Source organism: Leptonychotes weddellii, chromosome 2 (genome assembly GCF_054177405.1).
Source record: "Leptonychotes weddellii isolate Sample4059 chromosome 2, ASM5417740v2, whole genome shotgun sequence".
NCBI lineage: Eukaryota > Metazoa > Chordata > Mammalia > Carnivora > Phocidae > Leptonychotes > Leptonychotes weddellii.
The window spans coordinates 133,701,970-133,727,331 of NC_138370.1; the positions used below are offsets into that span (position 1 = coordinate 133,701,970).

The 25,362-nt window shown below is 35.5% G+C and overlaps 1 protein-coding gene across 1 annotated transcript in view; it reads right to left on the minus strand.

The window, feature by feature from the left end:
- ADGRL3 (adhesion G protein-coupled receptor L3) overlaps nucleotides 1–25,362 on the minus strand; it is a 777,343-nt gene that overhangs the window by 439,817 nt on the left and 312,164 nt on the right. Inside the window, exon 4 of the mRNA XM_081813155.1 lies at nucleotides 15,673–15,876. Coding sequence (XP_081669281.1) covers nucleotides 15,673–15,876 — 204 coding nt within the window. The remainder of the gene's footprint in view (nucleotides 1–15,672; nucleotides 15,877–25,362) is intronic.

A 25,362-nucleotide genomic window follows, 5' to 3' on the forward strand; every position in this document is an offset into this window, starting at 1 on the left:
TAAGTAAGCTACTACTATTGCTGTTGTTGCTATTCATCTATATATTTTTTCCTCTTTGCTAAAAGTATCAACAAGAGTTTCAAATTCATCGTTAATAAATTATTTTGACATTTGAATGCAGAGCGATGCTTTAGAATTCATAATATTAGAAAATTCGTAAATATGGACATTCCAAGATACAGAAAATAGATAACCTAACCACGTGACATTAGACATGGCGAACAAATAAATAATAGCATCGTGGCAGAGATGCTAATGCTGGAGACAAATGAAGAGCCCTCCAAAATCTATTTAGATGTTCGTCAACAGTTCTTTTAGTCACTGAAGCTAGTAACAGTGAAACCAGTGAAGACAGATAAGATGCAGATAGAGGATACAAAAGCTCTTAGAGAGATTACAATCTCAGTAATTGTAGTTTCCCAAGAATTTTGCATACCATCCAAGTCCAACCTAGTCCCATCGTTGCACAGATGAGAACTCAGAAACAGGACACAGGTGCTACCTTGGGTCACATGGTTTGGAAGCAAACGAGTCAGAACCAGGACCCTTGTCTTACCTAGAGATCCCACTTGCCACATCATAATAACTGCTTAGATCTTAGATTGAAACTACTATGGCTGCATGTTCAAAAGCTTCAACGTATATGCATTTTACTGACAAGACTCCCCAAAGACTACTAAATTTAACTCTGAGTCTTAATTGGCCAGAAAAGTCCTTATCAATAACAAATTCTATCAACCTTCCTGTAGGTTTGCTTATTCTTTGTTTTACGACAGATGGCTTTTCCCTAATTAAGACTCCTTTCAGAATACAGAGATTATGCACTACACCTTGAGAAAGCAAATCCTTTTTCTCCTAAGAGCCCCATGTTCTTAATATCCAAAGGAACTGAGGCAAAGAAGCTGAACATAATCCAGTCCTCCTTTTCCAGCTGAGCTTTCATTTCATACTTCACTACAGTTTCTCTAATCCCCACTTTCTCTTTGGGTTGCAGTGTATGGCGAGCACACAGCACATTTAAAATCCCTGCTGATCCGTTGAGATGCTACACAGTGCATGACAGAGTTTGGCAAGCATGTGCATTGAGACCTTTTTTTAAAACATCTAAATAAAACAGAGCCTGTGTTACCATCAGTTTTACTCTGTTTTGGAGGCCACTAAATCTTCCTGCTACTCCCAGGAGTGCCCCTTCATCGAACAGACATCATCCTAATCAGGATGCGACCAAACAGCTGGATTACAGTGAAGCATTACCCACCGGCTGAATTCCTTACACACACACATCCACACACATGCAGCATCCTACAGAAACAAGACTTATAAATGAATGCTTGAAGACTCATTTCTCACTCTGACCCCTAGGGTCAATGATGTCAGAGAAACTCTTTCTGAAAAGAGCTCTAGAGTGGGAGTGAACAATCAGGACCAACAGTAATGAGCAGCTCTTGAAGGTCACAGCTGTTGAGCATCTAATTGTAACTTGAAAAGCTGAGTCCCAAGTTATTAATGATCTTGCTGATAAACTTTTTTCCCCTACTCCAAGTCATATAAGCTCTTATTCTAACTTCAAAGATAAAGCAAAGAGCTGCTCTAGCTATAAATGCAAGACTTTTCCTGTCTAGATGCAGCTGTGCATATTTGACTGCCTTCTTTCCTCACACACTCGGTGTAAACCGGTGACCTTCATATAAATTGAGGCACGCCTTCTGATTATAAGATCTCTAAGGGAAGAGATCATCAACTCTGCCAAATATTTTGTTTTAGCTTGTTAGCTACTCAGTATTATAAAACAGACTGAATGAAATCAAATAAGTAATTTACTCAGCTAAAATGATCCTTTCCTTACTTTATATGCATGTGGCAGAAAACACAACACCTTCCTTCGAAACACAGATGCTATGTTTTTTTTAAATTGGGTTATGGGAGGTGAAGTAATATTTCCAGAGGCCAACAAAAATTATACTGGAGGATAAAAAGAACTGTCTGCTTTTCTCAAAAATCACTAAGGACAAAGTAATGCAGACATGAGGAAATATAAGGTATACCATTAAAAATTTAGGAGACACATCACGCATGAGAATACTATTCCAGAAAGCATCCCAGATCCCTCAAGGATGATTTAAATCAGGTTTGCTCCCCCTTCTTGCTTCATTTGATGTATTGGTTTATAATTTCTTCCCAAGTAGGGGTTAAATCTTCACATTTCTCCAGTTCATCTAAACAGAGTCATTTATTTATACACAGTAGGTTCACAGTAAATGCTTGCTGAATGAAGGAAATAATTATAATGTCTTTCCAACTGGAGGGCTGTTCACTGCTCTCACCACAGCAAGCCACTAAGATTCTTGAATGAACCCCTGAGGCTGTCACAGAATGATGCAAGGCACTCACCTTTCCTCCTCACCTCCTCCCAACCCCCCAGCAAACCTAAGGAAATTACTGAGCAGCTTCCACCAAGCCCAGAAGCAAACTGAAATCGGAACTGCAGCCCATTAGTAAGACCTAAGTTAGATTAGGAGAACAACTTGGCTCCTGTAGGGTAGAGATGGGAGCAAAACATTTAATGAGATTTTTCTGAGATTCAGATATGTGAAAGAACATGTGTGCAAACACACATCCTCATTCTCTATTCTTTTTTCTTTTCTTTTTTTGCTGAATAGGCTCATCAGTGATATGCCATTCAAGCACAACAATATTTTGTCAGCCACCCCTTGCTTTCACAGGTGGTGGTCTACAGATCACAAGTATTTTGCTATTTGAATTTTAATTAATATATCATTAAAGAAATAGTTATTGAGTAAATATCATGAGCCACAGATAATATTAAGGACCCTAGCATACACATGGTAAATAAAACACAGTGCCATATCTCAAGACTTCTATGATCAAGGAGGAAAAGGTATATAATATACACATAACTATAACAGGATAGTGTAATAAGTTCCCTAATACATTTTAGTGTCAAGCATTGCCATCTACACTTACACTAATCCCTAGAAACTTCCAAGAATGTACAGATCAATACATTTCCATCATTCTTGCTTCTCCATACACCTACAAAAATGAAGCTTCCACCAAACCCAAGTCATTTAATCATCTATCAAATGTCTTGATATTTTCGCATTACCACGGCAGGCTGGTGGTATCATTTTTTTTCAGTAGTGTCAGATCACTAAGCAGGGGTGCAGCAAGACTTGAATAATGAATGGGGAGATCCCCGTTCCCTTCAAACTATAACAACTTACATGCAAAATTCCAAAAGGCAAAATCTTATCTCTCCACAGTCTGCGTTCACCAAACTCAATACCAAGCCTTGGAATTCTCTAGTCATGACAAAAACTGAAATAAGCAGTGCTTCATTAAAGTGAAACAATTCATATATCCATCTGATCTGAGAAGACTGCTTTTTTTTTTTTTGAGGGTGGGGCAAACCCAGTTAATTATATGGTAAGATTTTTACAGTTAATCTTGAAAGACCCAAGGAATAACTAATCAGCAAAAACAGTCAGAAATGCTATCCAAATTCTCTTCACTTCCCTTCTACATTTACACTAACCCTTCTGAGACAATTCATACATTTATGTGATTTTTCTCTCTGTAGGTGATACCTAAATCTGTTGCTAAAGATCTAATCTACTTTAATTCCCATTTTCAAAAAATTCCTACAGAACAGGCTCATGAACACCTAGAAATTTATCCTCTTGAAAACTAAAATCATTACCTTCCTCAGGAACCAATATTCCTCGCCAACTATTCAAGTCAATGTACAGATAAGGAATATAAGCATAGGTTGAACTCACAGCCATAAAATATTTTTAAAACCACATATAATGATTTCAAAGCCTTTTATTTAATATACTCCATTTTTAAAGAAATAATGAAAGTGCTTTTAGTTTCTCAATTTTAAAGTCTATGGTCACAATGTCTCAAGTATTGTGCCCCAAGTATAAATTAAAAGTGTAATTTTGCACATTTCAAAGTAGTTAATGCATGCATTTATATTCAACTTGCATTTAGATCCATTTTTAAATGGAAAAATGCACTTGTCTTCAGGGTTGTAGTCCTATGAATAGACTCAAGAAGTAAAAAGCTTCATATTTTTTTTCCATAGTGTCAAAGAATTTTAGATTTGGATTTTCCCTGGTAGTTTACATAGAGGTTATTATTCTTTGATATAAATTCTCACACAACAGATCATATCTCCAAAATCTCATTAATTTATTTACTCATTCAACAAACATGAGTACCTTTCACAGAGCATCCCCAATTTTGGGTGCTTAGAATATAAAGATGAAAGACACAGTGTCTGTTATTAAACGGAGTCAAAGGAAGAAAACAGATGAGTCAAGAGACAAGGTATGGTAGTATTGTCATACCTTAGCCTCCAGGGATCAAGGAAGGCTTCCCAGAGGAAGTGACACCAGACAATATAGAACAGATTAAAAGGGAGAAGAGAAAAACAGACTCACTGACACATTACCTACTGATGCTGTAGCATTTTTTTAAGTAAATAATACAGATTAACTCATTTAACACAATAACTCTATGGTTATTATTCCTATTTGAAAGATAAGAGAAGTCAGACATCTAGCAAGTAATGGAGTCCAGACTGAACGCCAGACATTCTGGTCCAAGAAACTATCCTCTTTGGGGCGCCTGGGTGGCTCAGTCGTTAAGCGTCTGCCTTCGGCTCAGGTCATGATCCTAGGGTCTTGGGATCGAGCCCCGCATCGGGCTCCCTGCTCGGCAGGAAGCCCGCTTCTCCCTCTCCCACTCCCCCTGCTTGTGTTCCCTCTCTCGCTTTGTGTCTCTCTGTCAAATAAATAAATAAAATTTTGAAAAAAAAAAAACTATCCTCTTTATCACTAAGTTACACTGCCTCTTGCCCCAAATACCAAAAACTAAAATATGACTGGGAGTTAGAAAAGCAAAAAAAGGGAGAGAAGGGCATGGCAATGACAGAACCCAAAGCAACAGAGTTAGACATAGCACGGGTATAAGGAGCAACCAGAGATGAAGCCGTGAAATTAGGAAGGACCCAGAAAATGAGATTACTAAAGCTCTTACCAAAATACCTATGATGTCCCTTGTCATGTGGTCGCATAATTCAAAGTCTATATCACAATCTTGTAAGAGGAAAACAAGGAAATACCTTATGTAGCATGAAAAACAAAAGCCAAAACAAGCCTTGACATTTTCAATTAATAATAACTTTCTTTAGAGTTATGATAACATCTTATAAACATTTTATATTCTCTGAACTACACAACACAAATAAAGATTTTAACAGTGTATATATAATCTAAAGTAGAGTTCTATCCATGGGTTACCTAACTATTTCTACTTTGTTTAAATTTCACACATGTAATTATTATCTGCAAGCCTTGGATATGCACTTGTGTATATGTGTATGTCAACTAAAAATGGGAGAGATGCAAAAATAGGTATCACACAAGTAGCTCTTCAACAATACTATGTTGTAGCAGACATTTAAGATGGTAAACAGATTTGTGTAACAGGAGAAATAAAATACAAGTAAGAAACAAACCAGCAAAACACATATTTTCATATGCTGTTCAAATAATTCTGCTAGACAATCTTCCTATTATAAATAATCAAATTATTTTTCATTTGCTATAAGTAATTACATTATTTAATATGGGCAAAACCAAATTTATAAATATGAAATGAACATTCTTTTTTCCAGATGTGAAACTGTGGGATTAAATTACTTTTACAACATCAACAGTTTCAAAGAAAATTGAGAAGTCAATCTTTTTGAATTCCTAAGATTTTTAAAAAGTAAAAGATTTAATGTATCTACTTTTTAACACAGAAATGAAGGTAGATATAAATATTTTTTGTCTAAGAGAATGCACTGGAAGTGTTTTTTTTCACATTTTAAGCCTAGTTTTGATCAACATGTCATTAATGACAAATATTTTTGCCACAGTATAATTCTTAAATTCTACAAAGATTTAAGTATTTAGACAAGTAAAATGATTAAGTATTTAGTTAGGGTAAACTTTGGAGCATGCTCCCATCCTCCTTTTTTTTGGCTATACACTATGTACAAGTATATTTAAATTCATTCAATTAAAAGTCATTACAATATATAATATTTAATTTAATTATTAATTAACAAATCTGATCCAAAAAGATTTCATTTTTTTATTAATATCCAGCAGTATTACATTCCAGAAATAAAAATTTTTAAATTTGTACTACATACTTTTAATATGTGTTCACTCCAGCACTGCTTTAGCCTGTTGTATTTATAATTAGCTAATGATCAAAAAGGAACAGGTAAATGCAATCCCCAAATAGGAGAAAATCACTAAACTTAGTCATACTTTCTTAATTCCATCATATAAACTCATAAACCTCATCCCCTATTATTTGCTCTATTTATACATAGGGCATTTAAGAAAGATCACGGCATCAATAATTTATCACTGAGAATCAAAAACACTTTCATTTTCTCATCCATTTAGCTCCTGCTCTGTCATCATTATGTATGAACTTTCCGTGGATTAGCATTACCAGAGGCTGCCAGAAGGGCAAAGCATAAAAAAATTTTGGGACTTCCCTTTAATTTACCAATTGTGTCAACCCATGATTGGATCACCTTCAACAGCTTATAATTTTCCCTTCCCTAAATGTGGGTGTATCCCCAGGATCTCTCATTGCCTATTATCTTCTCTGCTTTGGGTAATCTCATAACCCCCCACGGCCATAATTATCACCTTTATGTTGTAAACTCCTAACTTTATTACTAGCAATAACTTTTCCCTTGATATTTAGATTCATATCCCAGAGTTTGCCTGACCTTTATACCTCTAACCCAGTATTTCAAAGGCCAAACTCACCATTTTTTTCCCCTGAAAACCAAAGCTTCCTCTTGACATCCTAATTCTGTGAATGGTCCCAACCCAGTCACCGAGGCATCTTTGATTCCCTCATACTCACTTCCTACATCCAATTAACCAGTAACCAAGCACTGCAGATTCAGTCTCTGCATCTCTCACACTGTTCCTCTTCTTTCCATCCCCATTGCTATCTCCCCAGTTCAGACACTCATTACCTTCTGCCCTACAGCAACAACCTAACTGATCTTCCACTTTCAAGTCCCTCTCTACCCTAAAGTTTCCCCCATAATCCTGACAGTTTCTAAGCTGCAACTCTGATCAAGAGCTTTTGAAGAATTTTAGCTGCAGACAAAATTATGCACAAAGTCTCACCTGGACATTTAAGACCCCCTACAAGATGGTTACAAACTACCCCTCAAACTTCCTGCCCCACTACTTCTTTCCTCATGTCCATATTGCTGGTTAAGCTAGACTCTTCACTATTTGATGAAAATGACAGAATTTTCTCCAACTGAAATTTTGTTCACATAATTCAATACTTTGGAGCACGATCCCATCCTCCAGCACCTCCCACCTACGCTTGCAAAGGATCCTAGGGATTTTCAAGAGTTAGTTAAAATACCACATTATTGAAGAATGCTCCCTTCCCCTCTTCTCTCCTATCCCATGCCACACCAGGAATGCCATCTCCTCCTTCTTTAAAATTCTTTGGCACTTGTGTGGCACTGCATTTCACCAAATCATAGTCAAATGCATACTAGTATAAGTATACTTATTCTCTCTGTCTCCGGCAAGAGACTACAAATCCTGGAGGAAAGGAACTGCCTTGCAGAGGGTTCTATGTACATTACAGGCACAAAGTGTGAATTACATCGAGTTATTTTCTCTTCTAAACATTTATGTTTAGTTACCCAAGCTATCAACCCATAATGTGCCCAAAATATAAAGACAGTATTTTAGAACATTACTTTGTCTCTTCCTCAATCCAAACAGATATATGAACAAGTATTAAATAAATTCACTGAAAATTCTCCATGGATCTTCCATTACATATCTCTGGGATAATTACTACAAAACAAAGAGCCAATTAGAAAAGGGTTAGGGCTGAGGCACCTGGGTGGCTCAGCCATTAAGCGTCTGCCTTTGGCTTAGGTCATGATGCCGGGGTCCTGGGATGTAGCCCCGCACAGGGCTTCCTGCTCTGCGGGAAGCCTGCTTCTCCCTCTCCCACTCCCCCTGCTTGTGTTCCCTCTCTCGCTGTGTCTCTCTTTGTCAAATAAATAAAACCTTTTTTTTTAAACAAGGGTTAGGGGTAAATAGTGGTAGGTAACACTTAACTGGTCTCAAGGATTATATGCTTAATTATATTTAATATACTTACATATGATACTTAATCATTACAATATACGTACTAAATTATTATCACACTATACAGAAGAGATATTTTTTTTTTAAAACATAAGTCCTTGAACTTGGTTAAAACAGCTAATAAAAAATAAAACTGGGAATGAACCTAAATCTTTCTGATCCCAAAGCTCAGGTAATAATGGTAATTCCATACTACTACTCTATCATTAAAAGCAAAATGGTGAAAAATTAAAGATATGTCTATGGGCGCCTGGGTGGCTCAGTTGGTTAAGCGACTGCCTTCGGCTCAGGTCATGATCCTGGAGTCCCGGGATCGAGTCCCGCATCGGGCTCCCTGCTCGGCAGGGAGTCTGCTTCTCCCTCTGACCCTCCCCCCTCTCATGTACTCACTCTCTCTCATTCTCTCTCTCTCAAATAAATAAATCTTTAAAAAAAAATAAAGATATATCTAATAATCGAGAAAAAGAAATTGCTTCTCAGGAAGTAATCATAGTGAGGGAAAAGTCATCAACTTAATTAACCATATATATAAAAGAGAGAAAGAATAGAGTGCCTGGCCAAGTTTCTATATTTCTGGACTGGAGACTATATGAAGAATGCAGAATCTAAAAACATAGGCATAAGCCAATCTATGAAGGTATAAAGTTTTATACGCAGCACCTGTCCTGCCCTTCCCTTTCATCTTAATTTAGGGTTAAGGCTTCTATAAATACAATGGAAGTTTCCTCTGTATCTGGGATACACTGTAGATCTCTTTTGCCACATACATTGTTTGAGTTGAAAGGAAACAGAAGAAAAAGAAAGGGATTTACTGGTAATTGACTAATTTATGCTGAGAAGTATCTGTCATTGGTAGTGTCAAATATGCTCCTTTGGGACATATATACAATTATTAACATGTGGCAGATACTCAATGAGTTAATGAAACAACTTGCAACACATTCCTAATTAAATCAAAGGAACATTTTTTTTTTTTGCCTAAATGTCAAAGTTTAGCTTCTATTTCCCATTATTCATATTGTTCGTAATAAGGAAAATATTATGGTGAAAAATATAATTTCCATAAGCATTTTGAGAAGCTACTCATATACTTCTCAGATGGAAAGGGAAAATAATTTACAGTTTATGCCAAAAGAAACAAAAGAATTTATCATATTTTCCTTTAAATTCTTGAAGGCCAAACTCACTGACACATTTATTTTCAATTAGATTCATCATTCTGGTATTTATACCATTTGAGAAAGAAACAAGCTCCTAAAGAAACGCTTTGAAATCATGTTTAGGGCTGCGAGGTTTATTATTATTTTTTTAACCTCTGTGTTTTACCTATTTCCATAGAGGTCTATTATCCTTCTTTCCACATAAAAGTATAATATGGCCCTAAATGTATATAAGAATTCTAAAGAGTGATGAGCAAATAATGTGTTTTGCATAATAATTAGACCTGACATTTTGTCCCTAGTAGAAAACTTCACTGAAAGACAAATAAAAGTGAACAGGGTCTATTATCTGCAATAATACTATAGTAATATAAAACAAGAAGCTAACACAGCACTTTGAAGGCCATATTACATTGTTCTCTTGCAGAAACAATTACATCCAGAAGGCTGAGCTTGTAAAAGAGGGTTTTCCGTAGCAATTCCAGCAATATTAATCTCTGTCCTTCTGTGACAAGTTCCTTCATCCCCATATCTCCCTATGAACTTCTAGACGTCAGACTGTAATGTAATAACAAAATTAGAATGAGCTTTTCCAGATATTTGGGAGTAGGGGAGTAAGAATATGAGAACATCCCAGAAGGATAACTTATCAAAGTCAATATAAATAACACTAATAAAAACATAGTAAGAGTAACATGGTCTCAGATTTTCCAATGATCATCAGTTATAGCAAAGGCAAATACAAAAACCAGACAGAGGTGAAGAGAAATTGTTTACCACATGCCCATGCTTAACTTCCAGGACATTCTAGATGAGAATCAAGAGGATAGGAATTGTTCTGTCAAGACGAGGCTTGGGATGGGTGGAATACGAAGGAAAATCAATACAATTCAACCCTACATCGAATTTTTAGCTAAGCTGAAGAGGACTGAGGTGGCATAGGACATTCCAACCAGCAAAGATAATATCATTTGCAAAGATATAGAGAGAAAGGAGCATGGTTTGTCTGGTAAGCTGACAGAACTTCCACAAGGCTGAAGAATAAGACATGTGTGGAAATGTAGTCTGATATAAGAGAAAATGTGTTGCCTATTAATCTTATTTACTAGGTGTATGTGTTCTGGCCCATAGGTTTTAAAGCATCCCACATTTACCACTCCCTGTTCTTCATTTATTCCAGTGGCCACTAATTTGCCCTACCATGTTGGTGAGTTCATGGTATATAAAAGAATTGACTCCATACCCAAATCATTTTGTTAAACAAGTAACCCAACAAAGGAGTTTTTGCCACCCTTTCTCTGCCTCTATCAGTTTGTTATAACACCGTTACATGTACAATTAGGTGAGCTCTTACTATAGTCTTATATTTTTTACTTTAAAAATGCTTATTTTTTTGTGTGTAGCTGTGATTTTCTAGACTCTTAACCACTGAGAATATTAGACATCTCTTTAAGAAATAGCATCACTTTACAATGTCGTCAAAGGACAGGCTATTCTAATAATCAGGTTTAATTAGGCAAGAGTATAAACCAAGACTCATTTTTGAGGTACTCTCAAAAGACACGTGGGGATTATCTTTTGTTATTATTTTATTAAACTGTGTGTCATGTTACACTGTTAATGAGTACAAATACGAGCAGATTAGTCTCCTGTATTCTTCCAAATTTTGACATGGAACATTGTATTAAGAACTGAATGAATGTCAAATATATCTGGGCTTGTAGATCAACTGCCCTAACTTTCCAACCTGTTTCCCTGCCATAGTACTGAGAAGTCCGTATTGTGAATGCACATATATAATAAGCATTCTGTCAGCTGGGAACACAGGAGAGCTCAAAATCAGATCTAATCTTGGCTCCACTCTAGCCCTGCTAGGTATTACTGGGAAGAAGAAGGAAGGATTGAATAAAAATCCTAGCAGATGCTCTTTTGTTACAGAGTATCTTATCATACCTAAGCCAAACAGAATGCCTCACAAAGAATGGTAATAACATTCTTTCTTTTTGATGAGAATAACTTATGATCAACAAATAGCATTTTTAGTTATCTTTTTTCAGATTTGTGTATTGTATTTAAGTTAGGAGTTCTTAATTTGGGGGCGAAAAAGTTAGGTTTCTATTCAAAGGAATGTGTTGAAGAAGTTACTTGTACATGTTTGGATAATAACACCATCATTCCATACCAACATTCTCTGTTTCGTCTTGTCATTATTATCTAAGTGGTACAATCATTCATCATGCTATCTTTTAAGCTAGAAACCTGACTGTCCTCTGAGTTTTCTTTTGGCCTAGTCCATATTCCATGAATCTCTAACTCCTGTTAATTGATCCTCATTATCACTAATGTCACTCACTCCTTGAGTCAGGACTAGCATCATTTCTTACTTGAATCAATAGAATAACCTTCCTATCTCAAGTCTCGAAGTCTCTAGTTCATTGTTCAAATGCAGGCAGGTCTTTGCTTAATGCCTGTAAGATTAATTTAATTGTTCCCTCACTGCCATCAGCAAAATTCTCAACTCTGCATAATGTTGTATCATGCCAATCTGATCAGACCTTTAACCACTTCTCCATATAATTTCTGCTCCCACATTCAGAACTCCCTCTTGAGCATGCACAGACCAAATATTGTGTTTATTACCATTTTATAAACAAGGTTCTTGGCCTCTTTGGTTATAGGGGAGAGGTATCCTCTAGCAAGCATATGCCACACTGTACTCTCTTATTGTGTCCCAATACTCACTGAGAGAACAAAGTTTGAGTTTCCTGTTTGTGTCTTCCTAGCACTTAGTCCAGTATCCAGCAGGCATTTATACTCAACCCAATGTCATTGAAAAAATAAATAAGGGCAAGAATGAATGATGGAACATCCAGTATTTTATAATTCAGATTAATTTTAAAGGTTGACTTTTGTTTAAAATAACAAAATCAAATGGAGTTTTCTACTTGCTTATAATTATCATAAACGCATTCCCATTTATAAACATAAAAACCCAAGAGTGGGGAAATGAGAAAAAAAAAAAAAAGGTGATGGTAGAGTTCAATGTGATTCTCCAAAAGTACTGATAGAATACACAAGTCCCTTGTAAAAGCATTTTGGCTCTTGCAAAGGTAAGCTTTAAAATGAGCACAGGGTAGAGTTTTTATGACTTGTCAAGATTGAAATGCTTTCGCTGTATTCTGAGAGAACACTCCTATGAACCCTGCATGCTACATGTGTGGCTTGCAGGATGGTTATTTGTAGATCATCTCAATGAACTTCTTATGCATCTGCAGGACAATCACAATTAAAGCAAGGAAAATCCTGATAAAAAACACATTTAAATTCCTTTGGCTTCAAGGAAAAGTCTTGATATCTAGTCATTAACTGGGCAATCTGCCCTCAGACTTCCTTCTGCCTTAATATGCTAAAGAGAAACATGTCTTCTGAGAGCAAGAAAGTCATTGAGATTTTAAACTCTTTATGCTTTGCTGCTCTACTGTGAAGTCCTAATTCCTATGAATCCAAACACTCATTAACTCTTAAGAACCGTTATTAGCTATCCTGAGTCAAATGACTATAAAATGTTAAAAAGGACAAAGTTTAATTTCAAACCAATAAAAGGATTTTTTTTTTAATGTTGTTAGGGTTGCTTTCGTTGGGTTTCTACTTGCTTGTTTGGCTATCTATAGGACAAATACAGAGGTTAACATTTTTAAAAGGAGTATCAATTTGATTTTTCAATTAAAAATTACATTAATATCAGTCTTTATAATTTATATTGATTTCTGAGTTTTCTGTATCTTAGAGTATCTTGCTTCTGTAACAGATAGTTGTTTTTATTTTGAGAAAGGTAGAGGCAGGGAGAAAGGGAGGGAGCCGGAGTTTACCGGACCAATTTTCTTGCTTGCATTCTTCCCTGTCTTTTCAACTTGAAGAGCTCAAAGTAATGTGGTATTTCTTCTTTCACTTTCATTTTCGATACGTGTCCAAGCATTCTAGCTGTATGTATTATCTTCTATATCAGGAAAGATGATGCCCCTGTAATATTTACTGGTTTTTTTCTTTATTTTTTCTTTAAGGGGGAACTAGAAGATGACCTTCAGATGCTCTTTACCTCACTGATAAAGCTAGTTTTGCACAAAAGCAACTTTCAAAAAATATTGTCTCATTATAACAGATTAACATGATTCTGTAGGCTCCTTTTAAAATCACATGATGTTTACCTCAGTCTTCATTTATGAGATCACATGAAGTTTGCCTTATACCTATGTTTTCTTTTCTGTCTAAAGCAAAAATATAATGAAATTTTCCTATTCGTAAGTTGAGAGAAAAGCATGATTTAAAACCCATTACTACACTGAAACCTGTCACATACATGACAAAAAGTAAAAGCAAGTAACATAGAAAAATCTTATTAAGCCATAGATTTTGGGGAACATTTAAATTCAGCCAACTTCTTAGTAAAATTTTATAGGAAAAACTATTCTAATCGACTGATATTCTGATTTTTTTTTTCCTCAAAACTGAATGGCCAGCAGGTGTGTGTGTGTATATGTTAATGTTAGTTGCTGGCTTGAACATTTATAACATTTACTTACTCAAAAATTAAACTTCATTTTTGGATTTCTTCTTCAGGAGTACTAGAAACTGTGATGAATGTACATGCATTGGAGTAAATTAAATAACATTAATTTTATATTATTATTTTATAATATAAATCAAAAGCCAACATCATGAGGGAAACTTTGTTGAAGCACATTCTCTGAAAAATATGACTGCATCCAATTTAGACAATTTCAGGTTTGAAATGGTAATACAAAACAGAAAGCAGAAAAAAAAAGTTCTTAAAGAATGTTTACTATACATTTTCCTTGAATTTGTTGAGCACAGTAGAGTCAATTTTACACACTTCTGTGGAAGCATATGCACTACCCCATCATTAATCATGAACACCAAGGGAGAAATGCTAATCTGAATGGGAAGATTCTAGGCCATTGATTGAACTATGAGTGGACAGAGCCACCGTGAGTGCCAAGTGACTCACACTTACTCTTTCTACGTGGCTGCAGCAATTGAAGAGGTAGGTTTAACTCTCACATGTCAGAATTGAAAAATCCATCTCAGATGGAATTATGATACATTTCTCTTGGTCCCTGAACTGAAAACCAAGTATTCCAACTTATTTTACCAGAGAATATGGTTATGGGGTTAAGAAGATACGCTCAGTGGTATTTCATGTTCCTTTGATGGTATTTCTTGTATGAATATCCCCTTGAAGAAATTATGGGGTAGGAGAGGTGACAGAATTTTAGGAAAATACTTGATAATTATGGTTCCCCCAACCAAATACTTCCCAGCCTTTTTCATGTAGCATACAAAGGAAACTATTAATATAATATATAATATATATGAAATATATGCATATTGCATTCATATAAATTTATCAGTTTAATTATAAATGAATAAACATTAACATAACATATATCACAAAAATGAATATATATTACATATATAAAATACATATTACATCTATAAAGAAAATATATATTACATATCCTATTATATTTATTATATTATATTCCCTGGAGGAAATAAGAGGGATAGGAATGCCTGTATGGAGTTTAGTGAGAAAAATTACATTGCCTAAGTATTACATAAAGTATTGGGGAAAAGAATAGTATTAAACTTTGTGCAAATATTATATTTCTCACTAGGGCTTCAAGAGATGGATGTCATTCACTGCACTTACCAGATGCAAAGACAATATTATAAAGTACTTCCAACATTTTCATAAGAAAATTAGGTTGCTTTATAACCATCACTTTCCCATCGGATTTTATGCTTTAAATAACTATATGCATAATTCCCAACCAAGATGTTTTCATCACACTCTCCTCAAAATCTTGGTAGTTTCCACTGATGAGAATTTTTTTTTCAAACATGCAGATGATCAGAAATATTAAAACTTGCCTTTTACAACCGTCACATTTTACAGTAGTTGAAATGGTCACTAAAAGTAATTTTAAATTTCCTGTGATAATGCAGAGATATTTCAAGCCCATTCAGAAATTTAAAGTAAAACATTCTGACATAATGTGGAGGCTCTAATGCAGAACAAGCATGCAGTGTTAAACGACTGGCTAGGAGACCACTAAGTGCAAACATCAGCCACAGTGAGTGGATGCTGACAGTAAATAAATGAGAAGACACATTTGGGGCACTGCCTGGGGCTGAGCCTTCCAGGAGTCCCTGCCCAGCCACCCCCAAACCCCCCTCCGCACCACTGGCCGCACCTTGGGCTGCACTCTGGGCTCCTTGGGCACCTGGACCACGACCTCCTCTGGTAGCTCCACGGGGCCCTTGTCCACGATGAGTAGTGGCACGCTCTGCTGCTGGTTGCTGAAGGAGATGTCTGGGTGGTAGAGCGCCTCCTGGGCTGCGCTCAGCATGTCGCAGTGGGGCAGCAAGGGCTGGATGTCGCTCACTGTGCTTGCCACCTGCGGGGACCGCAGGGCGCACCATCAGACTCCGCTCAGCTCAGGCCCGCTGCAGAGGAGCCCAGCTAGAGGCTATTCCCAAGGCTGCTCTCTGCTGCAGGCCATAGTCCCTGGACTCCAGCCACCCCAGGCCCCACTCAGATAACCCTGGAGCTGAGGACAACACATCCCCCGGTCCCTAGTGTGGTATGGACTGTGTATTTCTGTCCTAGCTAAACACTACCTTAAGTAAGTCAAACACCTCAGCCTAATCCCTAGCAATAATTGGAAAATTAGACATAATTACTGAAAGCAGAGAAAGCTACTTGAAAAAAATAAAAAATTTTTATTTTATAGATTCACGGCAGTCTGCTGTAAAATTATAGCCATTAATATCTATAAGTATAAATAAAAATGTTACTGAACTAAGTATTTACACACAAAAAGCTTGATAAGGTAATGCGTGCCGAAAGTTTCAGAGAGATGTTTATTTATTTATTTATTTTATTAGTTTTGTTTTGTTTGTTATGTTGTTACATTTACACGGATTGTTTTATATTTATATGTTTCAGGTCATTTAACATCTTTTGAAAGATACTGTATTAAGATCTGTGATGAACATTAAGGTGAAAAGGATATACATACATTTTTGCCATTTAAATACACAGTGATTTTACTGACAAATGGTACATATTACATAAATGAATAAATATGGAAGACCAAGACAATAATGAAAAAATAAAATTGTACACATATGATTTTTTTAATAATTCACAAAACAGTCATACATAATATGCTATGAAGAACAGAGTTATTTAAGTACAGGTTTTTTTTTTTTTTCTCCTGGTGAATTGATACCCAAGATACACATTTTTCTACACTAATTGCAACTAGTGTGATAAACAGGAATGATAATGAAAATGTTCCTACTAACAGAAAAGACCTTACAAAGAAAAAGATTTTGCTTTATACAATTGTTTTTAACATACTACAACATGCATATTTAAAAACACATTAAAAATGCTATCTGACTACCATTCAAAAGTCAGGAGAGAAACTAGGAAACTCAGTAAGGCAAGAGAATTTTATGAGCATCTTTCTAACACTAAGTTTATACAGTGGTGCTATTATTCCTTGACACATAAAATTTGCAGATTAAAAATGAAATACATGTTCTCTCCCAAATCACAAGAAACTAATAACCCTTATAGAAACAAAAATATTAAGAAATTTGCCAAACAATCCATCTCAATTTAATAAAAAAAAAGTTTTAGAATATAACTAGCCAGTCTACAACATAACTAAGTTTAGCATTGCTCTGAAACATCATTTTTATTTATACTCATTATAATGGGTGAATATTAAAATAACTGGGCAAGGGGGCGCCTGGGTGGCTCAGTTGGTTAAGCGACTGCCTTCGGCTCGGGTCATGATCCTGGAGTCCCGGGATCGAGTCCCGCATCGGGCTCCCTGCTCGGCAGGGAGTCTGCTTCTCCCTCTGACCCTCCTCCCTCTCATGCTCTGTCTCTCATTCTCTCTGTCTCAAATAAATAATTAAAATCTTTAAAAAAAAAATAACTGGGCAAAAGGTAATCTCAGTGTAATTTTAATAGATCATGTAAATGAAAAAGGTGTCAAAGAAGGAAACAAGTTTTAAGACCAAAAAAGTTGTGAAAAACAAAATCTCTAAATAATTATCTCCTTTAGGGGCGCCTGGGTGGCTCAGTCGGTTAAGCGTCTGCCTTCGGCTCAGGTCATGGTCCCAGGGTCCTAGGATCGAGCCCCGCATCGGGCTCCCTACTCCACGGGAAGCCTGCTTCTCCCTCTCCCACTCCCCCTTGCTTGTGTTCCCTCTCTCGCTGTGTCTCTCTCTCAAATAAAGAAATAAAATCTTTAAAAAAAAATAATTATCTCCTTTAATGTTTAATTCTAATGATTTTTTTTCTGAATTTTGACTTCTAAAATATCCCTCTCCTCATTGCCCAAAATGTGACTAATTTTTTTTTTAAAGATTTTATTTATTTATTTGACAGAGAGAGACACAGCAAGAGAGGGAACACAAGCAGAGGGAGTGGGAGAGGGAGAAGCAGGCTTCCCGTGGAGCAGGGAGCCCGATGCGGGGCTCGATCCCAGGACCCCGGGATCATGACCTGCGCCGAAGGCAGATGCTTAACGACTGAGCCACCCAGGCGCCCCATGTGACTAATTTTTAATTATTTTTTTACATGAATACATACAGGCATGTTTCCCCTAACATCTTTATAAACTATACTATGGCAGGAAATTAACAAAAGATGATAAAGCTGTACTTTCCTATAAGCTTCAGTTATAATAGAGTTGAAAGATTTCACCCTCAGCCAAGTTAATGTCTGAGGACATTTGGAATGATGGAGCATGCACTTATTTTTTCACTCAACAAATATTTATTGAGTTCACATTATGTGCTAGGTCTTTTTCTTGGTGCTGGAGATTTTGGTGAGCAAAACAGACCACGTGTCTACTTGAATGAATACACTAACAGATAAAAATGTTCTATAAATATAAGTAATCTACAGAAAGTTTAAAATAGGGTAATATGTAAAGGATACTCTGTTTCAGGTTTTATGAAAGACATCTGTGGGAGTAAAAATTTAAACTAAGATCTCAATGAGATTGGAAGTTGCTAGTCATAAAAAAAAAAAAAAAAAATCAGGAGTAAAGAGCATTCCAGGCTGCTGCAGTTCCTCAGGTTGGAGCCACCTTGGTCTATTCAAGATATAGCACAATGGCCAATGAATCTATATGTAGTGGGCTGGGAGAAGAATGGTCTGGAATGAGATCAAAGAGGTAAGCAACAGCCAAATCATGAGCTCATACTGAAGGAAGTTACTGGGAAGAAAGAATAGGGCAGGATAGGGAAAAAGACTTGGGAATAGAGACTTCTCCTAAAGTAGAGAGTATTTCAGGAAAGGTCAATTTCTAGAGTAGAGAAAGACAAATGATTTAAAACACATACAAGGTGGAATCACCATCAGCAGCAAAGTATAACACTTTCTGTATTCAAGGAAAGAAACTATGCTTAAATAAGAAATAAGAATAAACTCAGTAGAAAGCAAAATCTAGGGACCTAGAAGGAATAGGTTTGGGTTAGAGAATAAAATGATTTCATGGAGCAAGACTGAGGAATACAAAATATCAGAAAGTTTAGCAGACTTTGTTAAGTTGAAGGAAATGAGACTCTGATTTGTCTTATGGAGTATCTTCTATGTCTACAGATCGGAGTCCCCTTCAGCTTCACCATCTCTCTAAAAGGAATCCAGTGTCATCAATCCATGCCACCAGCAGTGGACTGGCTATTACACTGCCCACATGGACAACGGCTATCAGAACAGACCCCAAATCTGGACTTCTGTTTGAAAAATATTGTATATGTTATACTTAAAATACTGTATGACTTCAGGAGAAATATTTTTTTGAGTTATAAATATAAATCTAATTTGTCTTCCTGAAGCTATTATAAAAATAAGTCTTCAAGATAAACATCACAGTTTTAAGTCTGGTATTCCATTAGAAGCACAGAATCTGAGGTCTGGAAAGAATCATGCAATTCACATGCTAGTTAATAACCCCTAGAGCATGCCTGCTAAAAAACTTTGAAACTATAGTTTCATGTGAAGAGGTAGCGATCAGAATCTCAGTCTGTCCTTGAGGCACCCAATTCTATCTGAAGCAATACTTCTCCCTCATGTGAAGAAAGCTAATATCTATACCTTGGCATTCTCCAAACACTTGTCTAAATTCTATATAAATGGGCTGTGTAAAATACATGAAGCTGTTCCCAGAAGGTACTTATCTTCAAGTATATTTGAGGAGAGCCTTCACATCCTAAATGCCTCTTCTCTTCTCCAGATTAATAAGGGGAAAGATAATTTAGAAGTACACACACACCTCCCTCCCACCTTACTCTTCTCCGGTCTCCATTTGAGATCACATTTTCAAACTCTGTTGTATGGACTCTAAGATGTCTCAAAGGTAACTTTGGTTTTGGGGCAGGAGGTATTGATAAGGTCCGCATATCTTGTTCTTCTTTCTTTCTAACCTTCTTCAGAAAGGGTGACACTTCATCTTATTTCCTTTAAGAATTACATATCTGATTAAGACTTTATATTTTTAAAAAAGAGAGGTTCACTAATAGTTACAAGTTCAAATTGCTTTCATCATAAATAATATTTAATACTCATCATAAGTAATATGAGTCATTGCCATATCCAAATTGTCTATATAATCACTTCATACTCAGATTTTCACATGTAAACACTTTGATTCTGCTTTCCTAGTGGGAAGCATGAAATATGAAAATTAATATCTCACAATCTGCTGAAATGATCAAAATATTTCCTCATGTTTATGTTAGTCTCCAAACATCAAAAGCTATCAGAGCATCAAAGTTCCTGAATAATAGTTTGGGGTGAATTAAAGCAAGAAGTAAGAAAAGGAAAAATAATGAGCACGTAAGATATAAAGTCTGTATGATGGCAGTACCAGAGTTTTCATCTTACCTGTGGAGCTTAAAATTGAAATAAATATTTAAAAAATCATATTTTAATGGCATATACTTTCTGAGGTCAAGATTTGTAAATAAAAGTACTAAATAAGCATTATTTCTAACCAATTTCAACTGTTTCTGTTTTCTTGTTCTCCTTTGATGAATAGCTATGTAATTCAGTCAATTATTCAGCTTCTTCCTCCAAATATCTACTGATCATAATAGTAAGCATGGGATCTAGACAAAACCATGGGCTGTAATGCTATTTATAAAGTAAGAAAAATGCCAACACGAAAACACCACCAGAGAGTATTTATCAGAGTTACAAGTGATTTAAGTTTCATACCTAAGGATGTTTCTCACAGGTCATTTGTTTTTGTGTTTGGGGGCAATATTTTAACATATTTTTAAAATAAGTCGCTAATTATGAGCCTTTATAGAGTTTGAAATGTACTATAATTACAATGATGACCCTAACCCACTATTCAATTTTACCTTTCACTATTATTATCTCTAGGTTTACATAAACACAATACTGGTTTTTTTTCCCTTAAATGAAACTTTAAAAATTTTACTTGTTTTGTTTTGTAATATTCTAGTTCATTGTTCTATATGTTGTTTAGGTTGGTTTATTTATCATTTAAATCATAGGTCTATGAAATAAGGAAAATGCTCATAGGTCATTAAAATGCCTTGGAAGAAGACTCCCCGAGATGTTTAAGAGATTTCTGAGTTTCTCTTCTATGAACTATTTGAAATCTCACTGCATCATTAGATTGACAGCTCTGAATCCTTTTTTTTTATCTTAATATTACTGATATTACTACCTATGACTCACTGGATATGAGTATTCATTGAGCTATTGTGTGCAAAAGTGTTCAGCCAACTGTAAAGTGCAATGTAAATGCTAGAAATTATCCTGAAATACTTATAACATATGGTTAATTGATAAGGAATGTCTAGTCCCTCCCACTTCCGTGTAATATACATATATAAGTAGAGAAAGAGGTAGAGAGGAGGAGGGGTAAGGAAGTGGGGGGGGAGGGATCAGCGAAGAAGAGAGGGAAAGAGAGAGAGCGAGGGAGAGACAGACAAGCACACTATTGCTTCTGCTTCTTTTCTTTGTCAATAAAGACATTTTTCCAATTCTCCTTCCTTATGCATACTGAAAGGCGCTACCTTTCCCCAACCACATTCATTTTGGCCATATAAGAAGATTACTTCTTTCCTGATTTCTCCCTAAGGTGTATGTGACAGCTGCATAATTTCTTTATCAGCTGGGTAGTAATCTCTAACAATAGTCATAAAAGTTTCAATTCAAGCACGTGACAAGGAAGCCACCAGGTAGAAATTACAACATGGAAGCTCTAAAACCTGTCTCATTCTGGTTCTCAAAAGAAAATGGTTTTGTGGCGATAAATGACACACCTGTGTATGATGAAGCAACTTTCATAGCATACATGGATATTATCCGATTTAACTCAATACACTTCTTCTCTAGACCGAATTGCTTCATGAAGCATTGGTATGCCCTAAGCAATTTCCCTTCAAATTGGGTTCCTTTCTCTTCTTTACAACATAGCTTGTTACAGTGAAATAAAACATACTATGGCTAAACTGTCACCAAGAGATTGAACAATCAAGATATAAAAACTGTATGATATTCTGAGACTAGTGGAAGAGTCAAACATTGGTTATGAATAAAGCTAAAGGAGAACTTAATCCCTATTTGTTAAAAAATAAAAGAAACAGGACTTAAAGAATACTTTTTAATTGGCTTTCAAGTCTGGCATCTTTCATGTCCTAAAAATAGAGGGAAAAATTGTGGTTCATTCATTGTAATAGTTGCCTAGATTGTAATATTGTGATGTAAATATCTCAAACATTTGTTAAAATGAGTAAGCAGAGGGTAAAGTTTCTGCTGTTATAAATTTATTTTAAAAAAATTAGCTTTGGACAAGAAGACATTATTTTCACTCAAATTAAATAAAATGTATATTACATATCTTATTCATCAGAAGAATGATTACTAATAATTTTTCTTTTCTAACTAAAAATATCTGCTTTTTATGAACATAAAGTAAACAGATTTAAATTTATGGTAACAAAAATAAAATTCTGGAATTCATTATTTGGAAAATACTGATTTTTTTTTAATTTCCTTCCATCTACTTCCCTGCTAAAGTATACTAAAATTTTAATGGTATGGAAGCTGTACTTTTAGAATGTTGTAAAGTAAATAATTTCTTTAAAAATCTTCATAACAATAGTAATGGGGCACTTTTCCTTAATCACAGTGCCAATTACACATGATATGTGGGGAAAACCAGTGAAAACCCTACATATTTTGATGGAAATCTATCTCGTTAGTTCTATCTTAAGTTAATCATGACCGTCATCTCTGAAGATGGTTGAGAAGAACGAAAAGTTTTTATCTATTTTTTTTCTGGTAGTAAGTTGCCTCCTCAACACAAAATGAATGTCTAAATGCTGGTTGACAAGAAAGCAGATACATTAACAAGCTAACATGTTAAAATTATCTATTATATTATGTTGGTTGTGTGTACATAGACAGTGATTATTGGACACCTACTTTTAAAAACTGACATGGTGGTTTTTATCTGGGTGCAGAGGCATGACATCAAACCTGTCTCCTAACAATAGCCTGTAACCTATAAAACTTGTAGGCTAAAAAAAAAAAAAAAAAACAAAAAACTTGTAGGCTATCACAGCCATTCCCACTGTACTGAGCTATTGTGACTAATCTAAAAGGCTTCGTTTTAAGCAAATGTGCAGCATTCCCCAGAGGGACAGCATCATACTACCCTGTTGCTTTGAATTTTATGTATTATCTGTCTTCATTATTAAATAATGTGCCCTTAAGGTTTGCATGGTTTCACCAACTTCTCTATCAAAAGGGCAAAGAAAGGATCATTGCTAAATAGTCGCCACCATTGTTGATTTGTAACAAGAGCTCCAGAAAAGAATAGTCCTGATCTAATTCAATTCAGGTCCTGTCTATGATTACTCCTTTCATGGTATATCCAACAGTTTGGAGAGAAGCAGTAATGTGTGAAAGCCAACTGTTCATTCTTTTAATAAATACAGAGGGATGTTTCTGTTTTTTGTTTTGGGAATTTTTTGGGGGGGGTCATCTATATGATCTAATCGTATCTGGATCTTTTTCCTCATGTTGCATCTAATGCAACAATAAAATCAGTATTTTAAGGTCATCTGAGTGCAGGGGAGAAAAAAATGAATAAAATGCTATTTTGGTTTTGCATATTACTTTTATCTTTGCATTTAATCAAAATAATGATTTCTCTGATTTAGCTCAATGTATTTATCCCTTTTAACTTAACATTAAACTAACAATACCAAAGTGAGAGTATATCTGTCACTCACTATTCAGTTTCTTTAAGCCTTGGATGAATAGTGAAGACAGGAAATTTTATTGGGCTTATACTCTAATTAAAAGCAACAGGCCTGCACACTGAATAGCTTTTCAACACTCTTCAACATTTTTTTAAATGCTGATCTAAGCTTAAGATGTTCATTAGTAACTCATTAAAGACTTAGTTACAGTCCAGTGGGTGAGTTCTGAATATAATGATAGAATGTATGTACAAATGTGTAGGCTCATAATTAGAGAAACTGTCACATTTGGGGATTAAGAACACACAATGCAGTCTTTGAAAAGCACTATAGAAAGTAAGTGACCCCAAGATGGTGTTGTATTTTAAATTTTGCTTACTATCCAGGTCATTTGTTTTTTTAGTTCTAATTCCAAAAGGTATGTTTTAATGACCACATTCTCTCAGGATTAAATGTGTGAGGCTTTGTGTTAGGGCCTTTCTATACATTATTTTATTTGATCCTCATACTATAACAAAGTAGGCCTAATTATCCCTTTAACAAATAAGGAAACTGTGAATCAATCAAATTAGTTAAGGTCATGTATCTTGGAAATAAAAGAATTGGAATTACACTCTACATTCTGAAATCTTTCACTTCATTCAATAGGGGCATGCAAATTAGGATTCTAAAAGCAGCTTAGATTGGATGATACTGTAAACTTCAGTTTCTGGGCTTCCTGTAAATATTACTTTCTAAATATGTTGACATCTTCCTCCATTCACGGTTCCTTAAAGCTATAAGAACTGTTCAGGGCACCTGGGTGGCTCAGACATTAAGTGTCTGCCTTCGGCTCAGGTCATGATCCCAGGGTCCTGGGATAGAGCCCAGCATCAGGCTCCCTGCTCAGCAGGAAGTCTGCTTCTCCCTCTCCCACTCCCCCTGCTTGTGTTCCCTCTCTCACTGTCTCTCTCGGTCTGTCAAATAAATAAATAAAATCTTAAAAAAAAAAAAAGCTATAGGAACTGTTCAGTATCAACCTTTATAAATCATGTATTATATTTATTTAGCGTTCTCCTAGTCTTTTCTTCTCAAATAGTAATATTTCAGATAAGCTCAGTGTGCTGAAATAGTGCAAAGTTGCTAGGATTCTTGCCATATAAAACCTCAGGTTTTCTTCTGTTTTTCATCTTTGCTTGTTCGTTTGTTTGTTTGTTTGTTTGTTTAAAGCAATGAGTGGATCCAGGGGGTGCCAGGCTGGCTTAGTCAGTAGAGCATCTGACTCTTGATCTTGGGGTTGAGTTCAAGGCCCACATTGGGTATAAGACTACTTTAAAAAAAATAGAGCTTTCAAAAAATAATAAAGCTGTAATGTGTGTGAGTCCAAAGGCCACTATTATACAATATATAGATTTAATAGACAAAATGAATTATATAACTTTCTTGAGATGAAGTAAAAGGGGCAACCAGTAGTTTGAAGAATGTATTAAAGAAAACAAATCTATGGAAATAAAATGAAAGACTCAATATTTATAATATAATTTGAGTGAAGACACACAAAAATATGTAAATAAGAGGATTTCCAAAATCTGCAAGAACAAAAATTTGGACTAGAACAAAAATAGAAA